We start from the raw sequence: 16,102 nt of genomic DNA, 5'->3' as shown, positions 1-16,102 counted from the left end.
TCTTTTTTTACTTGGAAAGCTCCAGTGGATGGTTATCCTTGTACAACTCTACAGGTTCTCACCTCTAATCTGTTTCTCTTAAAACAGTGTATCTGGTGGAGAGCTGTTTGATCGGATAGTGGAGAAGGGCTTTTACACAGAGAAGGATGCCAGCACTCTGATCCGTCAAGTCTTGGATGCTGTGTACTATCTCCACAGAATGGGAATTGTCCACAGGGACCTCAAGGTGAGACACTTTGCAGCCACTCCACAGTGCACCTGCCCAAGAGGATTGTTTTGATGGAGGGAAGAGGCTGCTTTGGGTAGAGATGTGTGGAACAAACCCTGCGCATTGGGGTCCTGAGAGTAGCTTAGAGAAAAACGAAAATTAATGTTGTTGGCCATTGTTTGGGAGATTTTGTGATCATTAGGCAGCCACCAGGCCACAGAGAGGAAGACTGGATTGTTTCAGGTTCATCTATAAGATCATTCTGTTGAAGACATGAAAACTTTTCACTCGGTGCCATTCTTCAGAGCTCTGTTGCCACTTCAGCTCCATTTCAGCACAACACACTGTATGAAGGTGCAGCAGGCAGCCTGAGAGGAGAGAGAAAGGAAAGAGGAGGTGAGAGCAAGAAACTCTTAAATGGGCTGCTCTAAAGCTTTTGACAGAGTGATAGTTCTTCACCTATTAGCCCCAAAGAGTCTGGACCTTATTGTGGGCAGCTTAGCGTCTGGTTGTCTCCTCCCAGCCCAGGCCTGTGTAGATGGAGAAGGGTAGATAAGCGCGCACATAAACTTGAGAAACGGTGAAAAGCAACATCATTGCCCCAGACTAACGGTCACGTGTCCAGCCTCTGGAGGCTGCTGCACCACTCCAGACAGAAATCCCACCTCCACACACATCCACACCCTCAAACGTAAATCCAAGGATTGTGTTGTACTGAAGCCGTGCTGAATGAAACTAGGGAATCCAAATCAACTTAAAAAATAGTCAGGGGTTAGATCTGGCTCTGTGGTAGAAAACCTGCTTGGCATACACAAGGCCCTGGGTTTGATTCCCAGCACTGTGAAAGAAAACAAAAGAATCCTAAACACTTGCCCAGACAGGTTCAGCACCTGCCACTTGTACTGTCAGAAAGACAAGGTGGGATGCAGATGAGGGTGAGCATGAAGACCTTGCCCAGCACATGCCAAGCCCTGGGCTCCATCCCTAGCACCACAAAAAGAAGACTCATTGCCTAGTTTTCTGTTCCTTCCACATATCATTTCCCCATTTCTATTTCCCTGTTTCCTTTGCAAAGGCCATTTTAAGACCTCTGTTGTCTTTTATTTTATTTATTTATTTAATTTTAGGCAGAACCAGAGATTAAACTCAGGCCCTTGCGCTTGCCACGCAAGCACTTATTCTACTGAGCCATCTCTCTGTCCCTCTCTGTTGTCTTTTAGAGACACAAAATTTTAGCTTGCATCGGACTGTCCACAGTCATCCCTTGCTGGCTCCAGCCAGAGGCTCTGGTTTTGTAGGTCTGCAGAGGCAGAGAACCTCATTCTTCAGGTATGTGGGGAATGCAGAGAGCCATTCTTGGAGAAGCACTGGCCTGAACAGTTGGGGCTCTCAGCCCACCCTTCAGCATTGCCTTTGGCAGATTTCATGACCAGTGAATGGGCTGAATGTGAGGAGCTATTTCCTGAGTCAGGATCTTCTGCAGAGAGCCAGGCTTGCACCTTCATGCCAGACTGCAGGGCTTTCTCTGCTCTCCTGCACCCCACCAAGTACCAGTGCTTTGCTTCCACAACATAGCAGGCAGCTGTTGCTCAACAGATTAGTGCTGCGCCCAAAGAGATGTGGTAGCAGTAATTACTAGAGAAACAATTTCAAAGCAGATGAGCATATCCAGGAGGGGTGGTGTTCACAGTATTTCCTCTAGGCAGATGGGCTGAACAGGAGGTGGTTTTCACTCCCACACAGTTCTTGTGGCAAAGTACTTTCAGCTCCAGCCTGAGGAGCTTTGAGATCACCAAGCTTATTGTGGGAAGAGTGTGCCATGTTGGGACTCTGTTATGGTCACTTTTCCTCTGCACTCATGAATTTCATCTAGGTGGAGGAAGTTGGAATTGCAGAATTAAGTGTTCATCCTTATTGAATATTATATGAAGGATATTAAAATCACCAGTGTAATCCAGGCTAAAGCAGGAGAGGGCTTGATGGGGTTGAAGATATGTGTATAGTCTGAGACACTAACCTACCCCCACATACAGACATGCTATGCCTCTTCCTCCTTCCAGAAAGGTGTTCCTATGTCTTGTTCTTTTTTCAAAATGCAGGGACTGACACAGGAAGGGCCTAACTGTGGCCATCTCAGAATATGACAGGGTTTCTCATCCTCTACCCTGTTAATATTTTGAATTGGACCTTTCTTTGTAGGGGAGGCTTCCTGGGCCAGTAGGCTGCTAAGCAGCATGGTTGGCTTCTACCTGATAAAAGCGTCATGTATCACCAGCAGTGGCAACAACCAGAAATGTCACCAGGCAGTGTGATGTCTGGGGGCAGGGGTCCAAATCACCTGTAGTTCAGAATTAGGAGTGTTAATGCACATAAACTTCTGTTGACTCAGTTTTTTTTTAGAGATTATATAATTAGTTGTAAAAGCTTGAGATTAATTTTTTAACTCTGATGTTGTTCACCACCAGTTGTCTTAAAAAGATGCCATATTATGGAGCAAAACAGTTTTTCAGTGACAGCTTGGCCTTTTAGGACCCCAGGAAGCATGGCAAGAGTGTGACAGATTTGTTCTGTGGCCCCAACCTGCATGCCTCCTGCCATGCCCTGGGGGCCTGTTGTCCCTATTGTCCCTCTGCATCCTCTTTCTGTTTCCCCAGCCCACCCCCAGAAAAAGCTTTTCTTGTGTCAGTTACTATGTTTTAAGCCAGATCTAAACTGTGAATGTCCAGTTGACTTTGCCTTCCTATGGGATAATCCTTCTTCAAAACAGCACTTTCTTGTCTGAGGGACTCAGGTGAGAAGATTGTGGGGAGACCCTGCTGGCCTATGGAAGTTTCTGGCCTGCACCCTCTTTAGTGGCATGTGACCACTTCCTCTCCACTTCTTTTTTATCTCTGCAGTTGCAGAAATCCTGGGGCAAGGAAGATCAAAAATCAAAAACTACAGAAATACCCTCTCTTTGCACCTATGATTGGGTTGGTTTATCAGTAGATAATCACTAAACATGGAGAAAAATGTTGAACTACGCATACTTTGTGATTAGAGTGACTTTACCTCATTTCCTAAGCTTTTTTCCTATTTCAACTTTGCCCTGTTCTATTTTCTTTTAAAACTCATTTAAAACATACTTCAGCACATGCTTGATTTTCTTCCAATTTCATGCTTCACCCACAAATTGTCACCATAACTTTGAGTCCCATTTCTTTTTGTGTTACGATTGTGAGTGAAGGGTTATACTATTTTTCCTTTTGGGCTCTGCTAAAAAAAAACAGAATTATTTTGACACTTATTAAAATGGTAAGAAAGTCTTTATTTAAGACTGTTGTGTTAGAGGAAAGAGGCTGATCTCAGTTCCTAATACAGCAATAGCAAACAGGGTTGTCAGGTCGGGAACAAAAGATTGGGAGCTCAGCAGTTACTAAGAGGAGATAGAAGGGCTTGGGATTCCTGCTAAGGGTGTAGTAGGACTCTTGAGAAAGGCAAACCAGGAAGTTGGCTTAGACAAAGAATGAGGAGGAGTCTGGGCATCTGAAGTTTAGAGTTGGGGGGGATGCTCGTGTGCAGCCTCTGTGTAAAGAGCTTTTGAGAACTAGCCAGGCACCATAATTGACCACACTTGAGTTGGAGCTAGAGTCAGGCTTCTCAGAGTCCTGTTTCCACCAGGCCCTGACTTGGACTCTGACCTTAATCCACCAAGACTCTCCTGTGTGTTTAGAAAAACTTCCACACCCTTGATATCCAAAGCCTTTGACCTCCTCTCTCAAGATCTTGTTCCCCTGGCCTGCCTGTCCCACACATTCAGCCAGGTGGTTTAGGCAGAATGTCCCTTAGTCCTGAGATTTCCTCACAGTAATTTTTCACCCATTGGACCTACTTTACTCCTAGGCCATAAATCTTCATTCATCCTTTTGCAATCTTTTGAGCTAAGTCCGCTCTCTCTTCCCTACAGCAAAACCCCATTGCTGTAGCATTTACTCTTCTGCTAAAATGTCTGAATAATTTGTCACTTTAATAACATCAAAAGTAGAGATGAAAAACTTGGCCATGTTTCGGGGTTGTGGATTAGCTGCACACTGATTTACTTAGATTATTGCTAAGATGGGGCCCTTCTGGCCTGGCTGAGCCAAGAGAGACATGTGAGGGCAGGGTCAAGGCCTTGTCAAAAAGAAGGCTTAGAGGAGCCTGACTAAAATTCAGCCAAGGACAGAGTCTTGGGCAGTTCTTAAAATTTCCTCAAAGCAATGGCTACCCACCCGAATCTGCTCACCTGAGTTCTCAGATCGAGATGTGCAAGCCACCGCAGCTATACCAGAGGATGGTATCATCTACCTTCTAACATCTTTACAGGTGACTCTGCTCCACACTGAGGCCAGGAAACATTTTTTCAGACAAGTTTGGTCACTCTGCATAAAGGAGTTCCTAAAATTTTATTTGACCAAAATTCCTCAACAGAAGCAAGCAGGGCTTCACCCTTTGGCTGGGAAGGAGAGCCAGATGGGAAATGGTGTAGGAAAGTGGGCTGCTAGTTAGATTCTTCATTCTGCATTTTCTTTGAGGTTTAGTTTAAATGAGAGCCAGGGTTGCTTGCCACTCAGTAAATCTTGAGAGCTGTCTGGTAGGTGACGTTCCTGTCCTGGGCGCTGTCTCCCTCAGCATCACCAACCCCCAGTGCCGGCGCTTCTTTTGCTCCGCACAGGGCCAGGTTTCAAAGCTGCAGGATCTCAGTCTCCAGAAGCCTCTCCCCCTTGTTTGGCACAAACAATGAGATCTCCCGATTTTACATAACATGTTCTGCAGAGGATGTTTCATTGCCTCCCTGTCCTCGCAGGTCTGCTTCCCCGGTGTCCCTCCCACATCAGCAGCAGGTGCTCCCAGCACGGCAGCAGGTGCAGTGAAGGCAGCATCACTGGAATGACAAGAAGTATAAAATGTTTGCTGTGTGTCATCACTGTCAGAGCTCTGTCATGTGCGTTCAGGAGAGCAAACAGGGAACTGTTGCAATACATGTTACAGAAAGGCAAATAGAACCTTGAAGTCCTAAGGATACATGGGTAAAAAGTGCTACATCATCCCACTCAGGATCTGTTCTGAGATGAGGTGTCATTGCTTGCTTCCCATGGAGCAGGGGGCAGGGGTCTGATGACCTCAGCAAGGTGCAAAGTAAACCCACATACCAGACTCCAAGATGCTGTGGGACAGGGAGAGCGATGCTAAAGGCAGGGAGAGCGACCCTCTGATGAGAGAAAAGTGGCTGGCAAGAATCACTGAAAAAAAAAGGAAGAGCAATACCTGCAAGAATGATTTTACGTTCTGGGAATCCCACTTCCTGTAAGGAAGTATTGAATATCATTTTAAGCCAAGAACAAGTCCAGAAGTCACTGCCTCGAAATATGGTTAATCTTTCTGAATAGGAAAAAATGTCAGCAAAGCAAAGGGTCCAACATGGCTATGACATCTGCCTGGCCAGGTGCGGGATAGGACACTCTGTGTCATCTTTATTAGATACCACTTGATTGGTGCAGCCTGTGTGTCTAATGATTGGGGATTTTCTGTTTGAACAGGTTTTGTGATTTGGTGATCTCCTGCAGTTAATTCAGCTTTAAATCAACTTGTCAATTTTTCATCTTTTTTTCCCTAGCCTGAAAACCTGTTGTACTACAGTCAAGATGAGGAGTCCAAAATAATGATCAGTGACTTTGGATTGTCAAAAATGGAAGGCAAAGGAGATGTAATGTCCACAGCCTGTGGGACCCCAGGCTATGTTGGTGAGGACGGCACATGTGTGTGTGTGTGTATGTGTGTGTGTGTGTGTGTGTGTGTGTGTGTGTCCAAGATACTTCCATCAGTTTTCTTAAGCATTTGAGCCTAGTACATAGTCACAGATGACTTCATTTCTCTTGATGGAAGAATAAAAATATTGAGAGGCACTGGAACAAGATGGCAGGGAGGTGATTTCCTCAGAAATCTTCTAATAGTTGGGTAGAAATCCTGTTTGATTTGGCTTGATTGGAGGCCCAAGAGTTAATGTGGATGAATTCTCAGGTTCTCATATCACTGTATATCCATTTCTGAGTGATTTACAGTGAAACACTGAGATTTTAGAAAGATGCAGATACAGTAAAACATCCAAAGTGTCAAGATAGATGCAGCCAGGGAAAAAGCACTGCTGTGAGATAACTGCTCAAATCTTGCTGTCATTCTCGAGTCAGATGGGCTTGATCTGTCCTAACAAAGCTAAGAATTACTAGTTTTTCCTAAAATCAGAACCCCAGGTTCTTTGTGCTACACACAAAATGCAGAAAAAGTACTGACCTGAACACTTGGATATGGAGGCTTGTCTTCTTTCTGGAGACCACTTGCTTTCTGGGGACTATGTTAGTCAGGTTTTTATTACTATAACAAATTACCTGAGATCATCAGCTTATAAAGAGAAAAGGTTCATGTTGGCTTACTGTTTTGGAGGTTTCAATCCATAGTCAGTTGAGCCTGTTGTTGTGGGACCTGTGGTGAGGCAGTACATTGCGGTGACTGCACAGAGAAGAACCATTCGCCTCAAAGCTAGGATGCAGAAGAGGGGAGACAGGGGGAGGGACTGGAGTTCTGATTGCCACCCAAGGGCATGGCGTCTGACGACTGCACCTATGAAATGTGCTACTGCCTTCCAGGGGCACTGTGTGCGGGGGCATGAGCCTCAGCGGATGAAGATCTGCACTCTTGTGGGACCTCTATGCAAGCCACTGAAGGCCTTTGTTTCCTCAGGTGTCCTTGCCTATGGCAGGTGTGAAGGAAGTGTCCAGCAGTGCCCAGGACTCTGGTGGAGACAGCAAATGAGATAGGGGCAATACTTGCCCTGGAGGATCTCATGTTTTAGTAGAATCAACAGACAACAAACAAAGAAACAAATAAAAGAACAGGGCATTTTCAAGATTCTAAGTACTCAGAAGAAAATGAAACTGGGGACGTGCAGCAAGGAGAAATCAGCACTGTGCTGAGAGCATTTTCTTTCCTTTTTCTATTTTCTTTTGGCTTTCAGCATTGCAGATCAAGCCCAGGGCCTTCACTGAGCTCCATCATGAGTCCTTTTTTATTCGTAAGTCCCTAAGTTGCTCAGGCTGTGCTTGAATGTGCAGTCCTCCTGCCTCAGCCTCTCAGAGCGCTGGGGTTGCAAGCATGGGCACCACACCTGGGAGTTGGATTTCCCTGGGTCTCTAAGTGGCTGCTGTCTCAGTGTCTCGTTCTGTTTATTCCTGCATCCAGTACCAGTGAACCCAGAGGAAGTGTTTAGCAGTGACCCTGTTCCAAAGGGTGGTCGATGGAGCCCTCGGGTGATGCTGTAGTCAGGCACTGAGTTCACTGTACGGATTGATGCCAGGGCCTCTAACGGGTCTTCCTTCCCCCACTCTGGCCTTTGCTCCCTGCCTTCAATCTGAACTCAGTCTGCTGCACAGGGGAACCTGTTAGAAATCTGATCATGTCCTCCCTTAACTAAGAGCCCCACTTAACTCTGTATATCATCCCAAGTAAAGCTCAAGTCTTTCCAGTGATTCCTTCTCTCCCGCCCTTTTTTTGTATTTCTGGGGAATGAACCCTGGTGTTTCACACTGATCTAAATCCCTACCCTTTCCTGTTTTGAGCTAGAGTGTTGTTAAATTGCCTGGGCTAGTATCCAGTGCATGCTCCTTCTGTCTTAGCCTCCAGGACGAAGCTCACCAGTCTTTGCCACCTCACTCAGCTTTACGATTGCTGAGTCCTGGTCTGTGTTCCCTCTGCTCAGTACTTCCCTGGTCCTGTCTTCTGCTCCTCACTCCTGCCTCTGCTCCCACTCTTGCCTGCTGTTTTTCTCACATCCTCCTGCCTCAAGGCCTTTGTGCTGTGATTGCAATAGCTCCCTCCCAAAGCACTGTGGCCAGAGCTTTCACCATTCTCAAATCTGTACCCCTAGTCACCCTAACAATGAGAGCTGCCAGATCACCCTCTACTGCTTTATTTTTCTCCCTATTGTTTCTTTTTTTAATTAAAAAGTATTTTATTGAAATGTGTGCAGCATATAATGTTCACTTCCCTTGCGGGGTGTGTGCCCATCTTAAGTCCTTCCCCCCTCTTCCCCTTCTCCCACCCCCATCCACCATCTCTTCATCCCCTTCCCATTTAAGAAAGATTTCTCCCTACTTCTTAGCATCTACTTTTAAGTTTGCTCTTTGTTAAGAGTTTGGGTTTCTCAGAAACTTAAGCCCGTGTTGCTTCACTTGCCCTTACGATCTCAAGGTGTCTCCATTTATTCCTCTCCCTGGTGCTTGTCATCTGACACAGATGAATTTACTCAGCTATTTGCAATAGTCTGTCTCTCTCCCACTCAAATGCATGCATTATGAAGAGGAGAATCTGTTTTTTTTCTTCTTCTACTGCATTTTCAGGGCCTTGAACAGAAGGTGGGCACTAAATAAATAATTCTCGCAGGGATAAATAATACAGCAGTTACCATACATTATTAAATTTACCTGTTCTTTCCTGTCTCTCACAACACTGGTAATGTTTTGAGGGCTGAAACTATACCTTATTTGTATTTGTGTCCAAATGCTAAACACTGTACACAGTGCATAGGAGGAATTCAATAGATGCATGCTGAATAAATGCAAAAGAAGAGAAAGAAAAAGTGACTAATAGTCATAGACTGGCTTTCATAGAATTCATTACACATCTTTACAGAGGTGAGTAAGATCAGTCCCTGCCTGAGCAAAACCCACAGTGCAGCAGGGAGAGAAGGAGAGAGATATGGACCCTTACTCTGTGATCAGAGCCATCAGATTGCAAACAGCCAAGGTAAAGAGAAAGGAGATGAAAAAATATTTGGAAAACAGTGAGAAGGGGGTAGCACTGGGTTCTGATGGCAGAATAGGAGCTTGCCATTCACACTGGGGAGGAAACAGCCCAGCCAGCCGAGGGCTGCCCAAGGGATGTTCACATAGGCCTCCCTGCGTCTTCTCCACATAATTCTTGCTGTGTTCCAAAGCTGTGTACTCTGTACAGCACTCACCCCAAGCAGTGCCAGGTACTCCACAGAGCCCCAGTGCTCCGTGCATGTGAGCACACGGAGCAGCTGCACCCTGTTAGCCCATTAGCCCATCTGCCCGCTGGCATGGTCTTGGTCCAGGTTGCTCGCAAGGGAAGTGATGAGAAGCTGCCAGATTCCAAACGTATCTCAAAGGCAGTGGCATCAAGACTCTGAGAAACTGGAAGTAGGATTGGGAGAGAAGTCATGGGTATTTCCAAAGAGTTTTTGACCACAGCCCCCTGGATAGAACCATTGCCTTTCACTGAGGTAGAAGAGCTGGGGCATTGAGCAGGAGCCAGGAGCTTGCAAGCAGTACGGTTTTGACTTGGTAAAGTTTGCTGGCTCACAACATGCTGGCCGCAACGTCTGTCGACTGTCAGTGCATTGTCTTGATTTGTGTGTCTCTGTGTGCTGGGTCTTGGCAGTTCTGTAACACTGAGTGCCAGCCAGCAGCACCATCGCTCAGGACTGACTCCAGTTTATCAGGTAGAAAGATGTCTTTTCTGTGTAAGACCACTGGCTCTTAGAAGAGGCCAGTGCTTTGGTTTAGGGGTTTCAGGCTGCTCCTGATCCAGCTATTATCTTCAGATTTAGAACTAAATGTGTGAATATAGAATAAAAAAATCTTTTCCCTCCATTGCAGTTTACAACTTTACTGCTTTAGTGCACTTTATGCTGATAAGTGTTGCTCTCAGTGTGTGATCCACTGCTTATCATTATGATTATCTAAACAACTAGCCAAATAGTTAATTTGGGCAACATCATGTTATTATGTCAGTTTTTTCAAGGTTCATGTACTGTTTTTTCACTGTTATGTCTTTTAAGTCTTCAGTTTAAATGAACTCTCTAAATTGAAGAGACAATGAAAAGGGGCTATTTTCTCCAACTATGTCCAGGCATAGGTATCTTAGGGGAAGAAAACAGGAATCTAACCACTTTGAGCTTCATACAGTGTCTGCGCAGATTTTACACTCCCTTTAGCATCCCTGCCCCCTGGAGAAAGTGTTAGTTCATTCATCAGATCCTGCAGGTATCTCCCCAACTGCTCATTGAGTTTGTACTGCAGGCAGCTTAGAGGGTTCAAGTCTCCTAGATGACCTGGTGCCCTGTCAACACCAAGCAGTTCCCTGGTAGGACATGGCAGATGGGTGACACCCACCTATACAGTAGCATGTTTCACATATGACACAACTAACATCTTTCAGAAACAGTTTTACTTAAAATACAGGCAGGAAAGGGACCACCAAGGGCTGGGATGGCCAGGACAATGACCGTGACTGAAGTAGGTTCTGAAGGAAGGGCAGAGCTGAGGCAAAGACAAGGAGAGTTGCAGATGCAGCGGGGGAGGGGAACCCAGGCCAGAGTCGTGACCTACTTACTACTTGGAGCTTCTGGGAGAAATAAACAGATGTATCAGCTTGGGGAGGAGGCTGGTGTAAATGAATACTGGCTAATAACTTGGGAGAAGTGATGGGCCGTCCAGTGGAATTAAATCCCCAAGGTCACATGGTGGCTGCCAGGATGCTATTGACTTGAATTTGGAAACCACCTGAGTCAGTGGTAACATTCCCTTTGCTGTCCCCAGTAAGAGGCAAAATTCAGAGCTAAGAAGGCAAATTGCTTACGCTACATGCTCAGCTGCATCAATTAAAATACTCAAATGAGTTCCCTTGAATCACTCAACTCCAGTAGTAAGGCACAGAGAGCATCTATTTCAAGCATGTAATTGATAGAAGACCAGAGGCGAAAAATATGGTAGAGAACAGCTTGTTGTCTTTTTCCTTAATGTTGCTACTTACACACTGATGTATGTGACTGCTTAGATTCTGGGGCCAGAATTACCTTTCTTGGTTTCAGAATGAAAATTAAATGATTGCAAAAAGAACTTGAAACTTTTGTCTATAGATCAGTGCCAAAATCTCTCCCAAGATGAAGGCACATTTTTCTCTTCCTCCCAGGGTGAATTTAGCAGTCTGAGCTTCCGTTTGGAGGGCAGGGGGAGTCGCAGTGCAGGCTTTCATTACTTCGTGATGTTTTTCAGCAGAGTGAGAGATGGTTTTTCCCTGAGCCTTGTGGATTGACGACGGATCTCAAGGCACTATTTTATGTGGAGCGCATTGCAGCTATTTCATGATTGGACATCACTGGGAAACAGGAACACACAATGCCATTAGACCCATTGTGCTTTTCCTGAGCAGAACTGCCCTTTGGTTCCTCAGATGGTGGCTAGTTGTTAAGTTCCAAGCCATTGTGGAAGGAGTCCTTTGAATCTCCTTCCAAAACTTAGTTGTAGTGCTTGCCTGCACAGCCACAGCACATCTTTGGTGTAGCTCTGGCTTAACCTGCCTGAAATACTTTGAACAGTTCATCCCATTCTTCTCTAAATGGAGATGGAAAATAGTTGGTCAGCATTCTCAGAATGCTTTTCCCTTAGATAGAGGAATGCTTATAATTTAAGGATCACTATACTTTCACAACGTGATGTAAGACTTGAGGTTAGAGTGAGATCTTGAAAACCAGAGGTTGCAGCCAACTCGCTGTTGGGATGAGGACCTCAAGGTGCCCTAGGTGTAGATGGCATCTGTCACAGCAGGGAACCTAAATGCACATGCCCTGAATACCTGCCATTGATTCTGTAGGAGCATGGTCTAATCCCTTCACTTAAACTCAAATTCTCAGTTTCTTGCCCATAAAATAAACTTGCTGAGATAACTATCCCTTGTGCTTTGTCCTAACTCTAACATCTGTTTCTATAGCTATTTGATCTCATAGGTTTTTTTTCATAGTCTTTAAGTATATAAATATCTGTGTGTCAAGGACACTAATAGAAAATATTAACTTCACCCAGAAAGATAGGAAGAAATTGGATTAAGTTGATGGGCATTGCCAATTTCTCTCCTCTTCAACAGCCTGAGTAATCCTAATTCTTTTCATCTTTCCTCATATCTTTTGTGCTCCCAAACCTTGAATCTTCCCTCTACACTGTGGTAGTTTTCCCCCATAGAGCTGGATTTTTATTTGTTTCTCAGTTAAGTATCATGTTTTAGAGCCTTGCTATAAGCCTCACATCATTGTTCCCATCCGTTCAGACTTTTCGTGTAGGACAGGATTTTATGTAACTGATAAATTGCTGTAGAGGGCAGACACGTAGGTGGGGGAGCCAGAGAGCAATTTTCTTTTTCCTTCTCTTACAGTGAGCCACTCAAGAACAGCCCACAGTGAGCATTTCACACCCTGTGCTGCAACCAGAACTCTCTTGTTAGAATGGTGCCCCTGCAGAAGAGACTCTCAGGGTCTGTTTCTTTTATTAGCTTTGACATAAGCACACACGGTTGGAGACAAAAACCTTGTTGTTAGAATATGGATAAAGTGAAACCACTCTTTCCTTTGAGGAACCCCCTACCCAACATGTATAGCCCCACTAAATCACTCTTGGGGGGTTACCCGGTTGGAACCTGAGGCCTCACACGTGCTAGGCAAGCTCTGAGCTACACTCCCAGCCCAGAATCATTCTCATCCCTCCAAATCATACTTAACCACAGTAATTTAAAGGACATTTTGTCCTTCTAGAAATTTTTAGTGACTGTTCACTAAATACTTGATATTGGGATAAAGTTTAGTTTCTGAGCTGGTGCTATTTTATCACGGTAGAAAGGAGAAAAAAAAACAGTATTTTATAGCTTCCTCAATTTTTTTTCATAAAAAAGAAGACCCCCAAACATTGGAATAATTAAGCCTTCTTAATTTCAGAGTGTTATTTCTTGTCAGATTTCAAAGCAAAACACTGATTTAAATGCACTGTAAATAGCTGGCCCTCATGTCATGATCACAAACCAAACAGAATGGGAGGCCAAAACCTTGGGACAACCTACGAAGGTCATCTAGCAGTTACTTGCCACACTCCCCTAAAAGGCCTTCCTCAAACATTGACTTCTTCCACCCCACTGAATTCCGAGTCTTTCCCACATTTCAACCCCCACCCATTTTCCACTCCCTTCCCACGCCTTAGCCTCACTCTTCCCCCACAGCTGTATTTTGGCATAGGTAGCATTAGCACAGTAATTCTGCCTCAGATCAGAATGTAATTATAAACCAAGATGGGGCTGTAATGGGGACTTTTCGTGCCTGTGGTAAAATTCAGGAGGCTACCAGGAAAATCAGAGTGAGCTTCTCTTTAGTAATGCATTTTTAGTAAATTACCACTTTGAGTGAAGAATCAGAAAGAGTTAAAGAATCTATACAAACAGATCTCTTCTGAGATGTGGGTAGAAGTCACTCTGTGGACGAGGAGTGACTCTGGCCTTCAACTGTATTTTACTTGGCCACAGCCCAGATTGCAGTACTGTATACATGTGTAAAGCCACAACTATTTCCAGGGTTTTCACAGCAAAACCCCTCTTGCTGTGTTTATTTTCTCTTTCAATATCTCTCTTGCTGGCAAGTGTCCTACAAGGAACTATACCTGCTAGGCACATTTCACCTACGTGTTCTTGGCGCAGTGGAATTCTTGCTGAGACTGGATTCTCCCCTGAAATGTATGCCTGAGGTTTGAACAACACAAAATATTCACTATCTCTGATCAAGCCACTGTCCCTCTCCCACAATGTATATCTCATCACCTCTTTGGCATACGGCATCACTAAGTCTTTAGAACTCTACTGTGGTTAGTGTGGGTTGTTTTTGCTCATGTACCAGTGAGGGAGCTGTGTTTCTTCTCACTTTTTCCTAAAGGCCCAGAGGACCACCTGTGATCCACTTGTTTAGCTCTGACCTCACATAATCTCATAGGGATCAAATGCAGCTCCAACACTGAACTCCAATCGTATGCAGCTCCAACACTGAACTCAGCAGTAGCACAGGATGACAGGTGCTTTCTGGACAGAAAATTGATGCATGGAAGGAACTGCATCCTCCAGGATACACCAGCCAGAGCCCAACCTTTTGTCTAGTCCTCTGACTCAGTCCTCAAACTGAGATTGTAGAATTTTAACTAAAATAAATTAATATGTTCAGAGTTTTAGTCTATAAGTTTGACTTAAAAATCAAAACCACCCCTCCTGTCGTACCTGATGATCTTGTCTGCCTTGGCTTCACCCTCCTTCTCAGAAGTACAATTACAGATGAGACCTGGTTGCTTTGTGGCTTATGTCTGAGCTCAGCACCCAGGAGAAGAAGAGGAGCACCCTGTTTCGATGGGCAGGAGCCAGGGGCAGCTTCTTTATCCCATAAAACCAGTGAGGCCCACCAAGGGGGAGGCACATACATACTACTAATTAAATGACTCATGTCACAGAGGAGGTCCAGAATGTGCACCAGAAATCTCATGTGTTCAGAGGTAGGGCTTTTGAAGGTGATTGAATACTAAAAGCTCCAATGTTATCAGTGAATTAACCCTGTGATAAATCGTAATCTCATGGTACTCTTGGAAGGTGACGAAAACAAAAGCTGAAACTTAATCGAAGGGGCTGGAACTTAGAGGCCTCACTTTAGTTCTGTCCAGTCTGCAGTCCCTTCCTCTTTTTTTATTTTTATCTCTCTCTCTGCTTCTTTGCTGCCTCGTTAATTAAACAGCTTTTCTTCGCCACACCCCACCCCTTTATGATGTTTCTACCTCACCACAGGCCTCAGTCATTGGAACCAGCTGACCATAGACTGCAACTTCTGAAGCCATGAGCCAAAATGAACCTTTCCTACTTTACATTGGTAATCCTAGGTATTTGTCACAGTAACAGTAAGCTGACATGCTGAATAAAGGGAAAGCACTACTCAGGTCCTATTGACTCTGGAACAGTGACCTGGCTTTCCACATTGAGAGGGCTCTTGTTTCCTGGTCATTTTTGAAATAAAGAAAAGGGTGGAACATACAACCGCACAGCAGAACAAATCACCTTGAATATGAGTTAGCAACAGTGGGAGGTCTTCCCTGTTTCCTCTACCAGCTCAGCAGAAACTGTTCTTTGGCACATCCTCAAGTACTTGGGGGAAAGCGCTAGGTTCTTTTTCTACTTTATGAGCGTAGGATGATTGGTTCCAGCGCCTCACCCGCCACAGTACTGCTGCCCTTGCTGCTTGTTCCACTTGGTTAAGCCTTTTTCTTCCCTGTCCTTCAGTGAGGAAAATCAAAAATTAAGTTGTTTCAAAAACAAAAGGAAAGGTTCCTAAAATTCCTTTTCTTTTTCCAAGTTCTCTGGAGTCCTTCCCTTTACCAGGAATTCTTGCCGTAAATCAGTATAAAGTATCTTGGTTTATACAAGGCTTTGCCTATGAAGTGGAATTTTCCATACATGAGTTGGTGATGACTTTCATGGTAGTAAATCCATTTATTTTTAGTTCTAAGACTGCTGTTTTCTGAAGAGCCTGAGTTAAAGCTGGGCACCTAGGTGGACCACTTCTGCCTATGGAGACCTCTGCTGAGACTGTGTGGCTCACATGGAAGCAAACTTTAATTTATTACTGTAAACTAAGTACATTTACAACAGAGCAACAAAGAAAGCTGAGCTACAGGCACTGCAGATCTGTGCAGGAAGATACTTCCCAGAAACAGTTTGCTGGTATTCCAACAATCTATTTGTCACTCTTCCTCTCTTGTGTGTGTGTGTGGGGGGGTTGTTGTTGTTGTTGTTGTTATTTTTAGGGAAAGTTCTATAGGGTGTTTGGGGTCTCACTACGAGATTGGACTTGTAGTGATCTGTCTGTTCAAGCCTCCCAAGAGCTGGAATTACAGGCTTGCACCACCATGCCCAGTCTCAATCGCTGTCTCAGTGTGCCTTGGGGGCGGGGCTGGCATGGCAGGCCTGGGGATCAAACCCTTGGCCTCTGCACCTGCTTACAAGCACATTAATCCA

At 44.8% G+C, this 16,102-nt stretch overlaps 1 protein-coding gene across 3 annotated transcripts in view; it reads left to right on the top strand.

Moving 5' to 3' along the window:
- Positions 1–16,102, top strand: part of Camk1d (calcium/calmodulin dependent protein kinase ID) — a 425,174-nt gene that overhangs the window by 373,025 nt on the left and 36,047 nt on the right. For all 3 annotated transcript variants that reach the window (XM_004647773.2, XM_023708066.1, XM_023708067.1), the window contains 2 exons: positions 88–226; positions 5,844–5,970. In XM_004647773.2, the coding sequence (XP_004647830.1) occupies positions 88–226; positions 5,844–5,970 (266 nt within the window). The remainder of the gene's footprint in view (positions 1–87; positions 227–5,843; positions 5,971–16,102) is intronic.

The sequence above is a fragment of the Octodon degus genome, unplaced genomic scaffold, assembly GCF_000260255.1.
Source record: "Octodon degus isolate 3935 unplaced genomic scaffold, OctDeg1.0 scaffold00324, whole genome shotgun sequence".
NCBI classification, from domain to species: Eukaryota; Metazoa; Chordata; class Mammalia; order Rodentia; family Octodontidae; genus Octodon; species Octodon degus.
Note: the sequence above shows the minus strand (reverse complement) of the source record. Positions and strands in the feature narration are given on the sequence as shown.